The sequence below is a fragment of the Ornithorhynchus anatinus genome, chromosome X1, assembly GCF_004115215.2.
Source record: "Ornithorhynchus anatinus isolate Pmale09 chromosome X1, mOrnAna1.pri.v4, whole genome shotgun sequence".
Lineage (NCBI taxonomy): Eukaryota > Metazoa > Chordata > Mammalia > Monotremata > Ornithorhynchidae > Ornithorhynchus > Ornithorhynchus anatinus.
In genome coordinates this window covers 96,619,629-96,641,330 of record NC_041749.1, presented here as the reverse complement: position 1 = coordinate 96,641,330, position 21,702 = coordinate 96,619,629, and the positions used below count along the sequence as shown (strand labels likewise).

At 46.6% G+C, this 21,702-nt stretch overlaps 1 protein-coding gene across 3 annotated transcripts in view; it reads right to left on the bottom strand.

Moving 5' to 3' along the window:
• Positions 1-19,014, bottom strand: part of SUMF1 (sulfatase modifying factor 1) — an 87,783-nt gene extending 68,769 nt beyond the window's left edge. For 2 of the 3 annotated variants that reach the window (XM_029051112.2, XM_039910232.1), the window contains exons 1-3: positions 18,763-19,014; positions 10,332-10,511; positions 8,876-8,950 (exon numbers count right to left, since the gene is read on the bottom strand). In XM_029051112.2, the coding sequence (XP_028906945.1) occupies positions 8,876-8,950; positions 10,332-10,511; positions 18,763-19,002 (495 nt within the window). In that variant the 5' untranslated portion in view covers positions 19,003-19,014. The remainder of the gene's footprint in view (positions 1-8,875; positions 8,951-10,331; positions 10,512-18,762) is intronic. The other variant, XM_039910231.1, reaches the window with a different exon arrangement.
• Positions 19,015-21,702: the final 2,688 nt, after the last annotated feature.

The window sequence follows — 21,702 nt, the reverse complement described above, 5'->3', positions numbered from 1 at the left end:
CCACAGCTAAACCCTCTTCTCCCCCCTTTCCCTCTCCTCCTCCCCCTCTCCCGTCCCACCCCCTCAGCACTGTACTCATCCGCTCCACTGTATATATCTTCATCACCCTATTTATTTTTTTTAATGAGATGTACATCACCCTGATTCTATTTAGTTGCCATTGTTTTTATGAGATGTTCTTCCCCTTGACTCTATTTATTGCCATTGTTCTTGTCTGCCTGTCTCCCCCGATTAGACTGTAAGCTCGTCAAAGGGCAGGGACTGTCTCTATCTGTTGCCGATTTGTACATTCCAAGCGCTTAGTACAGTGCTCTGCACATAGTAAGCGCTCAATAAATACTATTGAATGAATGGGGAAATCCCACCCTGACGGCTGATTCCTGCCGACGCAATGTCAATTTGACCTGGATCTACAAAACGACTTTGGACCCGCTTGACTCACGAGCTGCTACAAAGTGGAAATCCAAGTGCAAGGGAGTCCTCGGACGCTAACCTCAGAACCTAGGGAGAATCTGGTCCCTGTGAGTTGTCAGATTTCAAAATGTACTTTAGTGTGGTAATGTCAGTTCTCCAAGGCTGCTGGCATACAGAGCTTGTATGAGCCCTCTAAGGGCCGGGTAATCCTCAGACCCATTCTGTCTAGATGTCGAACACTGGAACAACAATAAACTGTCCAATTTTCCTCTGGGGACTTGACACTCGTTCACAGGATGGTACTTGGCACATAGTACCAAGAAACAGTGCGGCCTAGTGGATGGAGCACAGCCCGGGAGGCAGAAGGACCTGGCTTCTAATTCCAGCTCTGCCACTTGTCTGCAGCATGACTTTAGGCAAGTCATTTCATTTGTTGGCGCCTCAGCTTCCTGGTCTGTAAAATGAGGATTAACGCTGTGAGCCCCATGTGGGACATGGGCTGGATCTTGTATCTGTCCCAGTGCTTAGTACAGTGCCTAGCACACAGTAAGCGCTTAAACACCATTAAAAAAAAACACCCCTCCCACAGTAAGCATTTAAATTCCGCAATCATCATTATTAAATACTTCAGCCTCTACAGTCTTGGGCGGTGCCTGGACTGCATATTGATACTATTGTCCTCTTATTCAAATGACTGCACAGGAAGCTCAGTCTCTATAGAAATGCAAGATAGCTGCTTCTCCAACCAGTTCCTTTCATCTCTTCCTCCTCCCAGTCCATCTTGGGATGCCCAAGGGATTTCACTCAATTGATAAAACACTCAATCCTTTCAATCCAGCTTGAAAGTGAAACAAGGCTTGGCAATCAAAAGAGAACCTACCTAAAAGTCTAGAGCTGGAATGTGCTATTAATCCATTACACTTTAACTCAAGTGTGTCTCGGGCCAGAGAGGGGTAGATGATAGCCAGGGGAGAGATAATTAACTGAGGTCTTGTTTCTGATAAACACACAGGAGACTCCTTTAACCTGACTGATATCATCTTAATAGCTGTTGGGCCAAAACGAAGGTAAATCTTGCAATCTGGAGCAGTGTGGCCTAGTGGAATGAGCACAGGTCTCAGAGTCAGAGGACCTAGGTTCTAATCCCAGCTCCCCACTTGCCTGCTTTCTGACCTTGGGCAAGTCACTTCATTTCCCTGTGCCTCAGTTACCCCATCTGTAAAATGGGGATTAAGACTCTGAGCTCCATGTGGGACATGAACTGTGTCCAACCTGATTATCCTAGTAATTAAGAATACCGTTTTAAAAAAAATCTCAAATTCAAAAGTTGATTAGTTGCTCCACATCTCGTTGATTTTGCTTATTTGAATTTAATTTAACTCTACCCACTGAAGCATGCCACTGGAACTCTTACTTGGGCTTGAATTACAATGCAGCAAAACTTAGCTTTTCAGTGCATTTTAATTTTTCACTAACACCTAGTACACTGTGCTCTCCTCATAGGCTCGAATAAAAAAAAATACGATGATGATGAAAGTATATTGCCTATCCTGGTTAATACAATTTATGTTTGTTTAGATAGTTTCATTGCCATATATCCTCACTAATGGTTCTCATTCTAGCTCAGTCATCAGTTATTTTCTTTAAACCGATCATAGAATTTTTTTTTTCTTAAACCCTAATGGTATTAACCAAACAAGTAATACAGTATTTCATTCAAGATGACCATTTTGGATCCTATCTTCACTTATGACTACGGCTTTGCAACTCCAGTCTCTTGTTGCCCATAGCGTAGAGTTAATGAATAAATGCTAAATTTTACCCTCATTTTTCTACCATGGATGTCATCACAAGACACACTGATGACAATTTTTATTAACCATATGACTCTCGATAAAAGCCTGTCTCCTATGGTAAACGCGAATCCAATCACCACCATCTACTAAGCCCCACTTTTCCTCGGCTCCCCCTCCCTTCCGCGTCACCCTGACTCGCTCCAGATGCTCTTCCCCCTTCTCCCTGCCCCACAGCACTTATGTATCTACGTATATATCTATAATTGTATTTATTTATATTGTTGCCTGTTTACTTGTATTGACGTCTGTCTCCCAGCCTCTAGATTGTGAGCCTGTTGTGGGCAGGGATGGTCTCTCTTTATTGCTGTACTGTACTTTCCAAGCACTTAGCACAGTGCTCTGCACACAGTAAGTGCTTAATAAATAGGATTGAATGAAAGAATGAATACTGAATTCCTGTTTTTACCATTATAGAACCTTTTGAGATCACCACCCCCAAGCTAGCCTAAGACACCAGGAGTCGCAAAGAGGCAAAATTCAGTACCTATTAAGCATACGCAAAGATACTTTCTATAAACCCAACAGCGGAGGCTTCGAGAGGATCACGAGACGAAGGGTTGAAAGCAGAAACAGCAACAGGTACCGTGAACAATGAATACAACAGTACGACAAAAGGCAAGTCGGTGCATACACAGCTTGGTAGGCGCTGAGTGGTCCGCACTGGTCTTTAAACCACACCCACATCGATGGATGAACTTTGCCATTGGTACCATCTTCTCTCAGTACGAAAGAGCGACTACGACGGGTGGACCACGTGGACTTTGGCCGCTGCCGACGGCACCCCACTGCCTGCTGCCTCTCCATTATGGCCTTCGGCTCGGTTCCCAGCACGGGAGCCTCCGGCCACACGGACTTAAGTTGCTGCATATCGCATACCTGTCTCGTCCCATCCCCTCCCTCGCCTTTCACCGAGGCCCTCGGCATCCTCCTCTAGCGGTACGCCACGCCGTCCCCCTGGGATTCCGCGGGGGCTCTCCTCCGCGTCACCGAAGAGCTTCCATCCCACCCCGCCCTGCGCCACCCCGGAGGGACAGAGGGAAGCTGTCGTGGTCTGGCATCGCCACCACAGAACCTCAAGAAGGTTGGGGCGGCTGTTGCTGGAGCATCGCTGTGGCCGTGGTTGAGATGGTGGATTCTGAGCCGCAAGGAGCCTGAAACTCTGGTTCTTCTGTCCCGGCACCCTACTCATCTTTGTTTTTGTCCTCACGCTGTCTTAGCATTTTGTTTCACCTCTCCTTACTTGTCGGTTACCATTCCCCACTCCCTCTTTTAATTTTTAGAGCTCTCCGAGGGACAGGGACCATGTCTAATTCCCACCTGTGGATTCTTTCCCAGCACTCAGAATCAATCAATGGTATTTGATTGCTGGCTTTTTTTTTTTTAAAAAAAAGTCTTTGTTAAGCACCTTCTATGTGTCAACAGGGCTCACAATCTAAGTTGGGGGGAGAATAGGCATTTCATCTCCATTTTAGAGTTGAGGAAACTGAGGCCCAGAGAAGTTAAATGACTTGTTCAAGATCACACAGTCGACAAATGGAGGAGCCAGGATTAGAACACAGGTCCTCTGACTCCAAGGCCCATGCTCTTTCCATTAAGCCACGCTGCTTACTGTGTGCAGAGCACTGTACTGACCCCTGGGATGGTACAATACAGGCATTGGGAGACATGTTCCCTGCCCACCAGAAAAAAAAAAAAAATGATGGTTTTTGTTAAGTGCTTACTATGTGCAAAGCAGTGTTCTAAGCGCTGGGGGATACAAGGTGATCAGGGATACAATGGGGCTCACAGTTAATCCCCATTTTACAGATGAGGTAACTGAGGCACAGAGAAGTTAAGTGACTTGCCCAAAGTCACACAGCTGACAAGTGGCGGAGGTGGGATTAGAACCCATGACCTCTGACTCCCAAGCCCGTGCTCATTCCACCGAGCCACGCTGCTTCTTGCAGCCTAGTGGAAGAGACAGATGTTAAAATAAATTACGGCTCTGTACGTAAGTCCTGAGGGGCTGAGGGGAGGGCGATTATCAAGTGCTTAAAGGGTACAGATCCAAGTGCGTAGGCAACACGGAAGGGGAAATGAGGGCTTAGACGGGGAAGGCCTCTTGGAGGAGACGTCATTTTAGTGAGGTTTTGAAGGTGGGGAGAGTGATGGTCCGTCAGACACGCAGGAGGAGGGAAATTCCAGGTGAGGGGAATGACATGAGGGCAAGGGGTCGGCGGCCAGATAGACGAGATAGAGGTCCAGTGAGTAGGCTGCCGTTAAAGGAGCCAAGTTGTAGCAAGAGATCAGCGAGTACAGTAATATGGAGCAGCGTGGCTGAGTGGAAAGAGCACGGGCTTGGGACAACCTGATTACCTTGTATCTATCCCAGCACTTAGAATAGTGCTTGACACATAGTAAGCGCTTAACAAACACCGTCATTATTATTATTATTACAGTTCTCTGTCTACTGCAGGTACTTAATACTATTACTACTATTACTCAAAACCAAAGTCTACAGTCACGTACATGCACTATTTTTTCGTAAAGACTACACAGACAACAATAGAACAGACATATTATAATAATAATGATGGCATTTGTTAAGTGCTTACTATGTGCAAAGCACTGTTCTAAGCGCTGGGGGGGATACAAGGTGATCAGGTTGTCCCACATGGGGCTCACAGTTTTAATCCCCATTTTACAGATGAGGTAACTGAGGCACAGAGAAATTAAGTGACGTGCCCAAAGTCACCCAGCTGACAATATTCCCTACCCACAACGAGTTTACAGTTTCAGAGTTGAAAAGTTTGGTTTCCCATGACAAACGATTTGAGTAAAAATTTCACTACTGTAAATCCAGGATTTCTTGTCCTTTTTCTAGTTAAAGACGTATCCACTTTCCTAGTTTCATGATGGGGCCTACAGACATCTGGCAGTAATTGGCTCCTGCCACTGCTTCTAAAAAGCGATTGGACATTCTTAACTCTACTGACTCTGTTAGATCGTATTCTCCCAAGAGCTTAGTACAGTGCTCTGCACACAGTAAGCAGCCAATAAATACAACTGATTGATAGGAAGCAATGCAAATTACTGATCTACACATCAGTAAAAGGGGGGGAAAGTTAAGGTCAGGAAATCATATATGCAAGTAGAAAACATAATAGCAGGGGAGGCAAACGGGAATTGAAAGAAGAGGTACTGGGAAGCAGCAAGGCCTAGTGGAAAGAGCCCAGAGCCTGGGAGTCAGAAGCCCTGGGTTCTAATCCTGATCCGCCACTTACCTGCTGTGTGACCTAGGGCAAGTCATTTCACATCTCTGTGCCTCAGTTCCCTCATCTGCAAGATGGGGATTCAAAATCTGTTTTCTCGCCTACTTAGACTGAGGCCCCTGTGAGAGCTGGACACAGTGCTTGGCACAGAGTAAGCGTTTCACAAATAACACAATTATAAGATTACACACAAACCAAAACCCAAAAAAGTTAAATTAAAGAATGCACACTCAGACAAGGTCAGAGAGCATCTGGCAGTTGTGGGTTTTGCTTCACAAGTGAAATCAACTAACATTTGTTGATCCCTTTAAATGGCGATAATAAATGCAAATCCCTTGACAACGTCTGAGCCCAGGATTTCAAATGTCCTGAATGACAAATTTATACATAGAGATCCTAACTCCTTATTATCCTGAGGTCATAATTAACCTTAAGCACTCACCACTGATCAGATTATCCAATAGGGTATTTGTCATAACGAGCAAATCAAACTCAAGCCCTCTGTGGGAAAGAAAACGGCCAGCCCACGCAAATAATTTACCAATTTTCCCCACAGAACATCAGAAAAGCATTTCACCTTAATCCCAATTTTTCCAGTGGTTCACATGAGTCAGCTATATTGTTTTAAAAAAATGGGCAGGGAAGCATAGCCTTGTAGTGCTGATTCTTCCCCTGCATACAGCAATGTCAAGAAGAGTGGACAGCGTGACTCCAACATACAAAGACTTCATGCAGGAGTTTGAAGGTGTACAATGTAACCAAGGTGATTTGAGACTGAATCCTTTCGATTTTCATCACCGTTCACTTAATCTTTGTAGCCCATTATTCCTGTAGGCCTTCCTCCCCTCTTGCCTTCCCTTGTTTTCTCCACGCTGATAGGGCAGTGGCCTCTGAATAGAGGTCCCCTCTCATCAGCATTACCCGAAGGAGTACAGCCTAGTGGATGGAGCCCGGACCTGGGAGTCAGAAGGACCTGGGTTCTAATGCTGGTCTGCCACTTGTCTGCTGTGGAACCTTGACAAGACACTTCACTTCCCTGTGCCTCAGTTCTCTCATCCATAAAATGGGGATTAAGACTGTAAGCCCCATGTGGGACAGGGGCTGTGTCCAACGTGATTAGTATATATCTACCCCAGGGCTTTGAACAGAGCTTGACAAGTAGTAAGTACTTAAATACCATTGCTATTATTATTATTACTTGGGCCTCTGGCAACTCTACCAGAGCACACTGATTTAAGAGCCAAATGATTCAAAAGCCCATATGTGGATAGAAACCACGTGTACCCAGATTCCCCCCACTTCTCTACATTCAGAAGGCAGGGAACAACCCCTTTCCAAGTTTGGTGTGCTGTAGGTTGGCAGGCACTGTTATATGTTGATAGCTGTGCTCTTGAGGCATGTGCACAGTGAACAAACCAATATAGCATTGATTGTGTGCAGAGCATAGTACTAAGCACTCAGGAGAGTACAAAAGAGGTAGAAGAACCAATCCCTGGCTTCAAAAAGCTTCTACTCCCATTTACACACAGGAGGATGAATTGCTCGAATAGCTCGTAAACTGACAAAAGTGCAACAAAGTGCAATGTATGTGAAAGTGCAGAGGATGTGTCCTGGAGAGGGAAAAAACTCAACGGGGAAAGTCTCCAGGAGGATGTGGGCTTTTAGAAGGGCTTTGAAGACGGGGAGAGATGTGGCCTGGCGGACTTGAATGGGGAGGAAAATGAAGGACTACTCTAAGGCCAGATTCAGTCATTCCTGCCACAAGGCAATATTTTACTGTGCGACTGGAAAAGAATGCAACGGAAGAATAGAGGCACATAGTGCCGAAGCCTGGCCATGAATTGGCCATAACAGATCCAAGTACGGAGCAGCTCTGTGACAGTGACCGAATGAACTATAATACTAATTCACTAGCATCACAGAGGGAACTACAACTTTTTACAGTTCATTACATCCAATAAACATATAGTGACGGCAAAATTCTCACGGTTACAATTACTTTTCTCTACCACATTAACGAACCACTGATTGAGTCTGAGAAAAGCACACTTTTTGTTTTCAGTCAATCGTATTTACTGAGCGCTTACTGTGTGCAGAGCACTGTATTAAGTGCTTGGGAGAGTACACTATAACAGACACATTCCCTGTCCACAATCAGCTTACAGCCTGGAGGGGGAGACGGGCATTAATATAAATAAATGAAATTACAGATATGTACCTGAGTGCTGTGGGGCTGGGAGGGGAGGATGAATAAAGGGAGCAAGTCAAGGTGGTGCAGAAGGGAGTGGGAGAAGAGGAAAGGAGGATTTAGTCAGGGAAGGCCTCTTGAAGATGTGCTTTCAATAAATCTTTGAAGGCGGGGAGACCCATTGTTTGTCAGATATGAAGAAGGAGAGCGGTCCAGACCAGAGGCAGGACGTGGGTGAGATGTCGGCAGTGAGACAGATGAGACCAACCTGGCGCTCCAGAACCCAGTTCCTCATATTGTGTACTCTATCGTTTTTAAACCATCTTCCTTCTAGACCTTCATTTCCCCTTGTAACAAACATTGACAAAGCTATTTTTTGATAATGCAGGGACTTTCAAGAATGTCAACTATCGTATTGTAATACGAATGACTGTTCAGTTGAATCGTGATACTGTTGCAGATACTTGGCTCAAATGGATAGGCCCTTCATCATCACCAATGGTATTTACTGAGCGCTATGTTCAGAGAACTGTACTAAACGCTTGGGAGAGTAAAATACAACAGAGTTAGCAGACACGTTCCCTCCCCACAATGAGTTTATGGTCTAGTGGATGAGCTTGCAGTCTAGTGGAAATTATTACCATCTGTCTCTACCACCACAACTGGGACAAGAGAAGATCAAAACACTTTCAAGACAAAACAAGAAACAAAATAAAACCAAAACCAAAAACAAGAAATTGATCAAAAGATATTTACTCCCCTACAATATCAACTCCAAGCAGAGGAAACCTACATGGGCCCGTATAACACACCTGATTCCAGGCACTGCTGAATGGGATGGTGGTGGTTGCTGAGCTATCAAATCAATCAGTGGTATTTATTGAGCACTTACTGTGAGCAGAGCACCATACTAAGCACTTGGGAGAGTACACTACAGTGAGCGGATGTGCTCTGTGCCCTCAAGGAGCTTACAATCGAGTGACCCAGTGGGGAAGCGCTCAATAAATGCGATTGATTGATTGACTCTCTAATTAGCCCACTTCCCAGAAGTTAATGCACTCTGCAGTCCTTGAAACTTATTATTCTGCATAAGCTTTTATAGGCAAACTCAGAATATGAACCTCTCAGGATTGATATAGAATCCAATGCATTTAGACACTACTCACAGCCTGATGAATTCCAGTCTTCACTTGTTCGCTCAACATGCTTTCAAAGACAAAAGAGTCTCCAAATTTCTCTGCCTATAAGAGAAAGGCAAAAAAATGAAAAACACCAACTCCCAAGCTGATTCTTTACATACAAAATGTTACATACAAAACATACAAAGTGATTCTTTACATACATACAGAGTTTTCTCATTATTTCCCCCAAGCATCTGGAAACCACTTGAAAAGAGAAACAACAGGGCTTGTGGGTGACAGACCTGTAGCTATCATTCTTTCTTCACACAATTGTCAATTCACCTGACAAATTACAGACTAATCTATCTCAACAGAGATTAGTTTTTGAGAACGTTCCAATTTCTAGTGATTAGAAGCATTTTCAGAGTGACCTCAAATGCCTTTTGAAAATGCAATGGGATATCATATACGTGATTCTGAAGAGGTTATACAAAAACTTTTCCTTTGCTTCCAACACTAGTGGGAAGAGTCCAAGCCTGGGATTCAGAAGACCCGGGTTCTTATCCTGGCTCTGCCACTTGACTACTGTGTGACCTTGGGTAAATCACTTCCCATCTCAGTGCCTCAGCTCCCTCATCTGGAAAATGGGGATTAAATCCCTGTTCTCCTTCCCTCCTAGACTGTGAGCCTAATGTGGGACAGGCACTGTGTCCAACCTGATTAACTTGGATCTCCTCAACACTTAGTACAGTGCTTGGCACCTAGGTGCTTAAAGACCATTATTATTATTATTATTATTATTAATTATAATAATTATGCTATGTGTTAAGCACTTACTATGTGCCAAACACTGTTCTAAGTGCTGGGGTAGATACAGGGTAATCAGGTTGTCCCACGTGGGGCTCAAAGTCTTCATCCCCATTTTACAGATGAGGTAACTGGGGCAGAGAAGTTAAGTGGCTTGCCCAAAATCACACAGCAGACAAGTTGCGGAGCCGGGATAAGAACCCACGTCCTCTGACTCCCAAGCCCGTGATCTTTCCACTAAGCCACGCTGCTATATGATATATTAAAATTATATTATAATAATAATAGCAAACTACAACAGGAAAAGCTGCTCCATCATTAATTTCTTAGAGTAACCAACATAACTGACAACAACATGACCTAGTGGAGAGAGTACGGGCCTGGGAGTCAGAAGGACATAGGTTCTACTCCTGGCCCCTCCACTTGTCTGCTGTGCGACTATGGGCAAGTCACTTATCTTCTCTGTCCCTCGGTTCCCTCGGCTGTAAAATGGGGATTAAGACTGTGAGCCCCATGTCAGACATGGACTGTGTCCAACCCGATTACCTTGTATCTACGCCAATGTCTAGAACAGTGCTTGACACACAGTAAGTGCCTAACGACGACAAAAATTTAGAGTATTAGTTGCGAGTTCAGTACCTGATGAGACATCTCCTCATAAAGTGATTAAGTAACCTAGTAATAGGTGTCCTACCTCTGTAACATAGCCCGTAGAATTCACAAACTTCTCGAACTCCGCATTACTAACTTCATACAGATCCATGTAAAAGGCATGCATGTTGACTCTTCTGGCCGGTCCTTCACCATCCTGTTGTATTTGAGGATCATCTGTACCCATTGTAAATACTCCAGCAGGAATGGGGGCCATCTGCAACTGAGAAAAGATTGAGAAATAAGAACACTCATTTTTCAGAATCACTATTGCTGGCCTTCACTTCCGTTGAAGTGCTACGTGCTACTCTTCAAATAAACCATTCTTTAGACTGTGAGCCCCAGGTGGGCCAGGGAATGTGTCCAACCTGATTTTCTCCTATCTACCCCAGCGCTTAACCAAGTGCACACAGGAACTGCTTAAGTACCTTTATCATCATCATGTGATATGGGGCTTTAAAGGATGTAGGTAAAAATAATTTGCGGGTCTCAATCGCTCAGAGGGAAAAATGTGGCATTTGTACCTATCACTTCCCTAAGAGAAAGCTTTCGGGCGAAATAGTGGAGAGACTGGGCACTACCATCCTCCTCATGATCATGAGGATCCCTTTGGCACTGAACTAGGCACACAATAAAAGTAGAAGACATTATCCCTGCCTTCAAGGAGTTTCTAATCTCATGGGAGAAAGGCAGAATCTGATAACACACAATACAATGGGAACCGAAAGGAAAACATACAACTGGTAACAACAGAAGTATGCCTTTTTCTGTCGAATAAGTGAAGTAAATCCATATGGGTACATGCTGAAAGTGGCCGACAGGGTCAATGTAATCAGAAAGGTGGGGATTAATCGGAGATCTCTAACTACTGCTTGGAGTTATTTTTGATTGTTTCTTCAAAAATCAATTTCTAAAAAGAAAAATATCGACCAAAGAGAAATAGCTGAAATGAAATGAAAGGACGGAGTCCACGGATTAGAGTATAAGAGCCTGGACCTTTGGCTCTGAATTTCTTTTTCTGTTAACTCATTGCACAATATCGGAAAGCTGATCCATCCATATTCTGTGTACATTTCCCCTTTTTGGAAAACAAAACACACTTGCCGGTGAGGTAGAGCTCTCACGGTGCCTCGAAAGCAAAGTAGCCAAATGGAAAGAGCATGGGCCTGGGAGCTTGAGGACCTGAGTTCTAATCCCACAATGCCACGTGTCCTTGGGTAAATCAACTGACTTCTCTGTGCCTCAGTTATCTCATTGGTAAAATAATAATTATTATTATGGTACTCGTTAAGTGCTTACTGTGTGCCAAGTGCTTAAAGGGTACAGATCCAAGCGTGTAGTAATCCCTTAGCAGTAGTTAATAAAAACACCTAGGTAATTGCAAAAATCCATAAGATGAAATGGCACATTTTCCTACAGGCTGAATCTTTGTAGTGAAGGCAAGTACACAGTTCTCTTAGCAAGACCTATTTAAATTTTATCTCCCTTTAAAACCTGGACAAACTATCTTTTCAAGATCATTTTGACACTATTCCTAAAACTTTCTGTCTGAAGCAATCTTTTGTCTTTGTAGAGCTGTTAGAACCCCAGACGTCTTGTACAATGATTGAGAGTCTTTTGCTGACGAAAATTATTGTTTCACCAATTTCCAAACAATCTAAGTGAATCCTTGGACAGAGTGTCATAACTGGACTGTAGTGATACAGCCCATATCTTTTTAAAAAAAATTTATTTTGATATTTAAGTGCTATTGGCCAGGCGCTGTACTAAGCACTGGGGCAGATACAAACTAATTAGCTTGGACACAGTCCATGTCAATCAATCAATCACATTGACTGAGCACTTACCATGTACAAAGCACTGTACTAAGCACTTGTAGCACAATTAACAAATATGCTCCCCGCCCATAACGAGCTCACAGTTTAGAATCCTAAATAGGGCTCACAGTCTTAATCCCCATTTTACAGATGAGGTAACTGAAGCACAGAGAAGTGAAGTGACTTGCCCAAGGTCACCCAGCAGACAAGTGGCATTTCCGGAATTAGAACTCAGGTCTAGAAGTAGAAGCAGTGTGAAGGAGAAGCAGCAGGAGAAGCAGTGTGGCTTAGTGGAAAGAGCCTGGGTTTAGGAGTCAGAGGTCATGGGTTCTAATCCCGACTCCGCCACTTGTCAGCTGTGTGATTTTGGGCAAGTCACTTCACTTCTCTGTGCCTCAGTTCCCTCATCTGCAAAATGGGGATTGACTGTGAGCCCCACGTGGGACAACCTGATTAGCTTGTATCTACCCCAGCACTTAGAAGAGTGCTCGGCACGTAGTCAGCGCTTAACAAATACCATCATTATTATTATATGCGGCAGAGTCAGGATTAGAACCCAGGTCCTCTGACTCCCAAGCTTGTGTTCTTTCCACTAGGCCACATTGCTTCTCTGCCATACATTCTTCTCCCATGGCTAGCTGAGCAAAGGTTTGATGGTGATCAACATAAAAGCAATGCCGGTGAAATAGGTTCCAGAACCACACTGTTTGTGACCCTCTCATTCTTTTGATGTTAAGGAGGACATATAGGGTGGTTCTGTTGGAACCACCCTCCAAGTCAGGAAAGGCACCTGTGGTAAAATCCAGGTCTCAGAACCCCACATAAAGTCGGACACTACAATTGCTCCGCTGATCTTCAATCTGATCTACTAGCTATTTTGCTTGGATTTCCTATCTGTGTCTCTCCTTGCATCACTGGACAGTGTGTGACTCCTAGGTAACAACCATTGACAGCATTCAGCTGTGTCTCCAGGGTAAATCCTTGTCTGGACATAGAGCAGAGCGGCTCAGTCTTCTTCAGGCTAACTGTCAATCCAGAAGGCTTGGCTGATTCTGAGAAGTAGTTCGCCAACCTCTGCACATGTGATCCTACAGCACAGTTCATCGGTGCAAGGAAGCTCTTGGCTGAATCACTTAAGGCCTTTCGACGATGCTGTCACCCTACTCTGTGGAGAGATTTTTCCCAGGGGATCGCATCATCTTCTGACTCCAGCTCCCAGATTCTTTAGTAGCGCCTTAAGGACCAGACAAAGCCACTGCAAAACTGCACTTAGGGCAATCCAAACCATCAGGAGGGGCAGTGCGGCCTAGCGGAAAGAACACAGGCCTGGGAGTCAAAGGACCTAGGTTCTACTCCCGGCTCCACCACGTGCCTGCTGTGTCCCCTTGGGCAAGTCGCTTTTCTGGGATGCTACATCTGTTCTCCCTCCTACTTAGGCTGCGGGCCCCATGTGGGATGGGGACTATGTCTGACCTGATGATCCTGTTCTCGACTTGATTACCTGTTCTAAGCACCTGCCTCCGGTGCTTAAGAACTGTGCTTGAAACATAGTAAGCGCTTAAATACCACGATCATTATCATCATCATCATAGAGTAATCTTAGGTTCTTGACAAGCTCCCAGGCCATCCGTACTCTTTCAGCAGGTGTCAGAACCCAAGTCTACTGGTGCCAAGTGTTTCAGAAAGGTCTATTACCGGCACGCAGACAGGCTGATATTGTTCCCTGAACTTCTCACGCAACTGAAGTGCAGCATAGCTCATTTCCTCCACTGGGTTCTGCTAGAGAATAGGACAGCAAAAGGGAAGTTTCCACAACAAAGACTCTATGGAGAGACTTTGCAGCATTAAAAGCAAATTCCCAACTAAAACAAATGGGATGAAGTTAATTTACCAGCCTGCAGATTTCAGCTACTGATCTCCCCTATCAATCAAATGCATTTATTGAGTGCTTACTGTGTGCAGGGCCCTGTGTGCAGGGCCCTGTACTAAGCATTTGTCGTTGCGAGCACTTTACCCATTCCACAGGATTCTCAAGTACATCCTTCCTTGCGTATCATCATCGTCATCGACAATGGTATTTATTGAGCGCTTACTGCATACACAGCCGAGTGCTTGGGAGAGGACAATGTGGCAGAGTTGAGACACATTCCCTGCCCACGACAAGAGAGGATGCCTCCACCTGCCCTCCCCAATATTCTCTGATCCAGCCAAACCAGTATCTGTTGACGAGGAGAATGTCGCCACTACCCACCCGGTCTACGGAGAGGCTGCTTAAAGGGAACTACACCACTTAAGTGTAATAGATGCAACTCTTTAGAGGAGTATAAGTGAGTCTGGGAGAAGTGTACTTTCCATGCACTTAGTACAGCGTTCTGCATACAGCCAGCACTCAATAAATAGGACTGAATGAGTCTTGCCATATCCCTTTTTAAATCTACACACCTGGGGCAAAAAGCAGACACACAGCCCAGTATGACTCCATCCATACTCATCAACCAATCAACGGCATCTATTGAACGCTCGGGACACTGTAGTAAGCACTTGGGAGAGTGCAATGTGAGTTGGTAGGCACGGTCCCTGCCCACAACGAGTTTATGGCATAGAGGGAAGATAGGGCAGAGGAGAGCGCTTCTACTGTGAAAAGTCACGTTGGTGGACCCAGAATGCAGTTTTGCCAACATCAGGCTTATGCTACTGCCATCGATACTCTCAAATTATGCACTAACCAAAATCCCATTAGCCCAGGCTCCATAATGGACACACTCAGTGACAAAAGAGGAGAAGAAATAAAGCTACTAGACATCCTTTACCCTCAGGTCAAACAAAAGTATAGTCGTCTAGACTGTAAGTTCATTGTGGACAGGGAACCAACCATCCATCAACCAACTGTTATCTTGTCCTCTCCCAAGCGCTTAGTACAGCGCACCGCACTCTGTAAGCGCTCAATAAATACCACTGATGCCTGCTAGCTCTTCACGCTTGCAGTGTGCCCATCGCAAAAGATTCAAGATGGACAATTGCTTGAAACCTCTCTTAAGACACACGCCTACAAACATCCCTCTCCCTAGTTCCACACGGCAAGATCTGTCTTAGCTTATTTAATGAACAGGTCCATTGTACTAAAGAATATCTTAAGGGCAAATACCAAAAGCGGGGCTTTGTTGCCAAGTACCAGGATCTACAGTGAATTCTGATGTCCTTTCACAGCGAAGTCTAGAGGGAAGACCATACGGCTGGGAGTTACAAGATCAGGATTCTAATTCTAACTTGGCCACGGGCCTGATGTGTAACCTTGGGCAAGTGACCGAACCTCTCTGGACCCAGGTTTCCTCATCTGTAAAATAAGGATAACACCACCAGCCTCCATTTGAGCTAATCGCCCTCTATCTGCCCCAGATTTCACACAAATTAAGCACTTAATAAATGCCTCAAATAAGGACCCTCTCTGTTGCCCCTCATTAGAGACACCAAGGTCTACTCTTTTAAAAATATTTATTTCTAAGTTTTGTATTTTTAAACCATACGCTCCCTACTTTTGAAAGCTCTTATTTCTTCCACAGAGGTCTATTTTTTTTCTTCCTCATAGACAGTCTTCAAATACGAACACCGCCAGAGCATATGTGTTGCCTTCGATTGTGAGCGCAAATACAGGACCCGGTGTCCTGATCAACATTTTCGAGGTTGTCATGATATGACAACTGATGTAGCCTCAGTAGGTAACTGTAGTAACAGCCAACAGTAAACTTGGCGTTGCCTCGCTACATGTGAGGGGAACAAGATGATATTTAAAAAAAAAACCCAACCAAAAACACATAGAACATAAAACAGTGAGACATCAACATTAAAGCTGATCATCGCATCATTAACTGACTCAGTGAAGCTAGATTACTAGGAATCAATCAGTGGCATTTATCGAGCACTTTGGTGCGCAGAGCACTGTACTAAGTGCTTGGGAGAGTTGGTAGACATGTTTCCTACACATCAGGAGCTTAGGGTCTAGAGGGGGAGACAGACATTAAAATAAATTAAAGCTACGTACGCAAGTGCTGAGGTGGAGAGGGTGGGGTGAATATCAAGTGCTTAAAAGGTACATATCCAAATGCACAGGCAACGCATTAGACCTCCTGGAGATGTGACTGTAATGAGGTTTAGAAGGTGGGGAGAATGGTGGTCTGTTGGATATGAAGCAGCAGGGTGTTTCAGGCCAAGGGTGAATGCGGGGCCAGGGGTCGGAGGCGAAATAGATGAGATTGAGGGCACGTGGGCATTGGGTGAGCAAAATGAGCAGCCCGGGCTGTAGTAAAAAAAAAATCAGTGGGAAAAGATAGAAGAGGGCGAGCTGATTGGGTGCTTTAGAGCCGATGGTCAAGAGTTGTTGGATGCAGCGGCTTTTGAGACTGGGGAGATGTGAACTGTATGTTATTTCAGAAAAAAAGATCCTGGCAGCAGAGCCAAGTAAGGACTGCAAAGGGAAGAATGCAAGCTTCTCTCTAGACTGCAAGCTCCTTGTGGGCAAAGACTGTACCTACCAACTCTGCGGCACTGTACTCTCCCAAGCCTTTAGTACAGTGCTCTGCACACAATAAGTGCTCAATAAATACCACTGATAAATTGATTGAAAGAGGAGGGAGGTCGGCAGGGAGGCTGATGCAGTAATCAAAAGAGGATATGAGTGTTAGTAGCAGCAAAGTAGCGGTTTGGATGCAGAGGAAAGTGTGGATCTTAGCCATGTGGTGAAGGTAGTACCTGCGGGATTTGGTAACAGACTGAATACGGGGGTTAAATGAGAGATATGATTTGAGGATAACGCCAAAGTGACAGGGTTGTGAAACCGGGAGGATAACAGCGCTTAGAGTGATCAAGGACCCCCTTGCAATCAATCCATCGTATTCACTGATCTCTCACGGTGTGCCGAGCACTGTACTAAGCGCTTGGGAGAGTACAATACAATAGAGTTGGTAGACACGGTCAGTGTCCACAAGGAGTTTACAGTCTATGGGGGAGAGGGAGACAATAAAATAAATGACTAAGACGTAAACAAGTGGTGTGGGGCTGAGGGTGGGGTGAATAACGTGTACAGATCGCAGTTCGGGGGCAACACAAAAGGGAGGAGTAGGAGAAATGGGGGCTTAGTCGGGAAGGGCCTCTTGGGCGAGATGTGATTTTAATAAGGCTTTGAAGGTGGGGAGGGTGAGCGTCAGTCGGATACGAAGGGGGATCACGCTGGATCGCAACGGATCAGAAGGCCATGTTATTAGGTTTAAAGCCCTCGGATGGGCTGGGAACACGCGTGAACGACAACAGCCTATTAGGGATATGGGACTCTCACAGACACAAAAGAAAAGACGATAACTTATCGGACAAGTACAGACAACACTCTTCACCCCGCCATTACAACCTCCAGAGAGGTGTGAATTGACACAGCCCTCAATTTTGTAGCCACCCAAGAAGAGTGGCAAGTTATACGCTACCAACTCATCACATGGGATGGAACACCCACTCTTAGGAACATCTCCCAGGTCCAAGGGCAGACAGGCAAGTCGCTTCACTTCCCTATGCCTCGGTTTTCTCACCCGTAAGATGGAGATGCAACGCCCGTTCTCCCTCCTACACAGACTGTCAACTCCACGGCGGGAAAGGGGCCGCGCCCAACCCAGTACAGTGCTTGGCACGCAGCGAGCGCCTAACAGATACCCTGATCATCATCGTAATAAGGGGCAACTGCTTGGAAATCGAAGCGACTGAAAAGTGATGAGCCACGCTAGAGTTTAATCGAGGCATCACAGTTTCTGAAAAAAATAAAAATCAAAAACGCCACCGGTCTTCGCCCGTGGTGAACCGAAACGGTGACTCGGTAGCATCGCGGGGGTGGGAAGGAGGAGTGTGCGTGTTTCCAGGAGAGGCGTTTAGCCGCCCACTCTCGATTTAACCGGTAACTGAGTCATCGGAAGGGACCGTCCCCAAGGTGCTAAAGCACCGGGGCTGGGAAAAAGTTCTCTTCCGAGATCCCGTGGATTCGGCGGACCTCGATCGATGGGGTGGAGGAATCTCCCAAAGCCTCCTCGAGCAAAGTGGGGGTACCGGTCTCCCGGGGGTGGATTTCGGATGGGGCCGGAGGTTCGCCAGCTACACCTCGACACCGGGTGGCTCGTCGTGGGCGGGGAGCGTGTCCGCCCTGCTCTCCCCCGAGGGCTCTGCGCAGAGTAAGCGCTCAACAGATACCATCATCACTACCCCCCATCCTCCACATGTCATCTCGTCGTGGGCGGGGATCGTGTCGACCGCCGCCGGGGCGCTCTCCCCAGCGTTTAGTACGACGCTCTATAAACGCTGGGATTACGCCCTCCAGGCTGGAAGCTGGTCGTGGGCGGGGAGCGCGGGGCCCCACTCGGCCGGGTCTCGCCTCGGCGGCGGCTCGATCGCTGGCTCGTACGTATCGAGCCCTTCCTGGGGGCCGAGAACCGTCCGGAGCGCCCCCGGTACCAATCTCGATGAGATACCCAACGCTACCGCGGGCTCGGCCCCCAGGAAGGGCTCGATACGTACGAGCCAGCGATCGATGGAGCCGGCCGAGGGGGGAGGGAGGGCGAGCCGCGGCTCATGGGCCGGCCCCCGCCGCCCGCCCGCCCGCCGGCCCCAAGGGAAGAGAGAAACCACCTGCGCGGGGCCGCTGGGCCCGTCGGCGCCGTCCGGGCCGGCCGCGTTGGCTTCCCGGGAGTATCTGTAGGCGGCCGGCTCCTCGGCCCGCCGGGGAGAGCCGCAGCCGCACGACCCCGCGGCGCGGCCGGCCTTTCCCGCCGCACAGACCGGCGGCGGCGGCGGCAGCAGCAACGGCAACAGCAGCAGCAGCCGCAGCCGCGACCCGGTTGGAGCGGGCCCCGGCCCGGCCGCGGCCATGTTGTCTACGAACCCACATGATCGGAGCAGTCAGCTGACCGCCGGCCGCCTCCTTAAACCCTCGTCTGGTCGGGGTATTTTCCTCTCTCCCGCCCTTTTCTCCTCTCCCTCCCTTCTTTCTCCTCTCTCCTTTCCCTCCCTTCTTTCTCCTCTTCTTTCCCCTCTCTCTCCTCTTTCCCCTCTCTCTCCTCTCTACCTTCTTCCCCCCCTTCCCCTCCCTCCCTCTTTCCCTCTCCCTCCCTTCTTTCCCCTCTCTCTCCCTTCTTTCCCCTCTCTCTCCCTTCTTCCCTCTCCCTCCCTTTTTTTCTTCCCCTCCAGCTCACCACTTGTGGCGGCAGCGACTCCTCAAACTTCTGCAGGCCAGCGCCCTCCCTTAAACCGTTTCATCCCATCGGATTTCCTGAGCGCTTACTGTGTGCAGAGCGCTGTACTAAGCGCTGGAGAGAGGACACCACAACAATAAACAGACACATTCCCTGCCCACGACGTCCTTACAGTCTAGATGGGGAGACGGATGTAATGCAAATAAATAAAATTCAGACGTGGACCTAAGTGCTCAGGGGCTGGGAGAGGGCTATACTAAGCACTGGGGAGACGACAGTACAACCATAAACAGACACATTCCCTGCCCACAGCGAGTTTACAGTCTAGAGGGGAGGTAACAGGCACAGAAGAGTGAAGTGACTTGCCCAAGGTCACACAGACAAGTGGAGCTGGGATTAGAACCCAGATCCTGTTGACTCCCAGTCCCGTGCTCTAATGAGCATTATCCTTAACGTGTCCGAACATCTGTGAGTGCATCACACTGCAATCCATTTGTCGTATTTACTGAGGAGCACTGTATGAAGCACTTGGGAGAGTACTTAGAGATGCAGCATGACCTAGTGGCTAGAACATGGACCTGGGAGTCAGAAGGACCTAGGTTCTAATTTCGGCTCTGCCATTTGTCTGCTGTGTGACCTTGGGCAAGTCTCTTCACTTCTCTGGGCCTCGGTTCTCCTATTCATCCTCCTATTTAGATTGTGAGTCCCAAGCAGGACAGAGACTGTGTCCAATCTGACTCTCTTGTACCGACCCCAGGGTTTAGAGCGGTGCCTGGCCCGTAGCACTGAAGAAATACCCCAATTATTATAACAATACAACGGAGTTGGTAGACTCTACCCACAACGAGTTTACAGTCTAGAGGGGATGATCTAATTGCCCTAAATCCTCAACTATGGATGGGATCTTCTCTTACGCCACGCAAACCAGATAGTACCTTTCAGAAAATTTTAAAACACTGAAGATTCCACCTACTGTCTGATGGCCTTTGGAGTCCCAAACTAATTTTCAACCCGGTGAAAAGAGAATTGATAATTGGTACTCTCGGTCAGAATTCAGCACAGATCTCCCTGAGTACTCATGGTTGGTTTATGGAGCCAAGGTAGTAGGTATATGATGCACAAGTCTCCCCCTATTCTTGACTCCAGTCAATCAATCAGTGGCATTTATTAAACATTTCTAGCGTGCCAAGCACTGAATGATTAGTAGACATGATTCCTGCCCTCACAGAATTGACAGTCTAGCAGACCTCACCGCACTCTCTCGCCATCACTCCATCTCCCTGTTCTTATTCCTGTCCAGACACCTTGAATGGGCTAGATATACACAGACCACCTTCCTTGCCTCCCCTTTTCTTGACCCTCTGAAATCTGGATCTTGCCCAATTCCCTCTAGTGTGTCTGCAATCACTATTTGGCCCTCTTCTGTCCTCATCCTCTGAACTGTCAAGTGCTTAGCACAGTGCTCTGCACACAGTAGGCCCTCAATAAATACGATTGAATGAATGACTTTGACCCTGTTGACTATTCCCTTTTCAAGAAACTCCCTCCAGCTTTGGTTTCACAGATACAACGAGAAGCAGCATGGCCTAGAGGAAAGAGCTTGGGCCTGGGAGTTAGAGGACCTGGGTTCTACTCCCAGCTCCGCCACCCATTTCTGTAAGGCCTCAGGAAGTCACTTCACTTTTCTGGGTCTCAGTTACCTCATCTGTAAAATGGGGATTCCATACCTGTTCCCCCTCCTACTTAGACTGTGGTATGGAGACTGTGTCCAACTTGATTTTTTTTATGGTATTTGTTAAGCACTTACTCTGTGTCAAATATTGTTGTAAGCACTGGGGTAGGTACAACCTAATTAAGTTGGACACAATCCCTGTCCCCCATGGGGCTCACTCACTGTCTGAGATGATCATGAATCTATCCCGGTGCTTATTACAGTACTTGGCACAGAGTAAGCGCTTAAATACTACAAATATCATCATCTTCATCATCATCATTATTATTATTCAGTCTCCTACCTCTCAGACTCCTCCTTCTCTGCCTCCTTTGCTGGCTCTTCTTCCTCCTTTTACCCTTTCACTGTTTTCACTCTACACTCATTCTCTTGGATAGCTCCATCTACTCACAAGACTTCAGCTACAACCTCTATGCGAACTACTTCCAAATTTCCCTCACCAACCCCAACTTCTCAGCTGCCTTGCAATCTTACATGTCCTCCTGCCTCCAGAACATTTCCCCAAGGATGGACCCACCAGCACTTTAAATTCAATGTGGCAAAAACCAAACTCTTCAACTGCTTTCCTAAACTTACTCCTTCTCTCAAACTTTCCCATCATGATCAACACCACCACCATCCTTTCTGTTCCAGAAGCTCACAGAC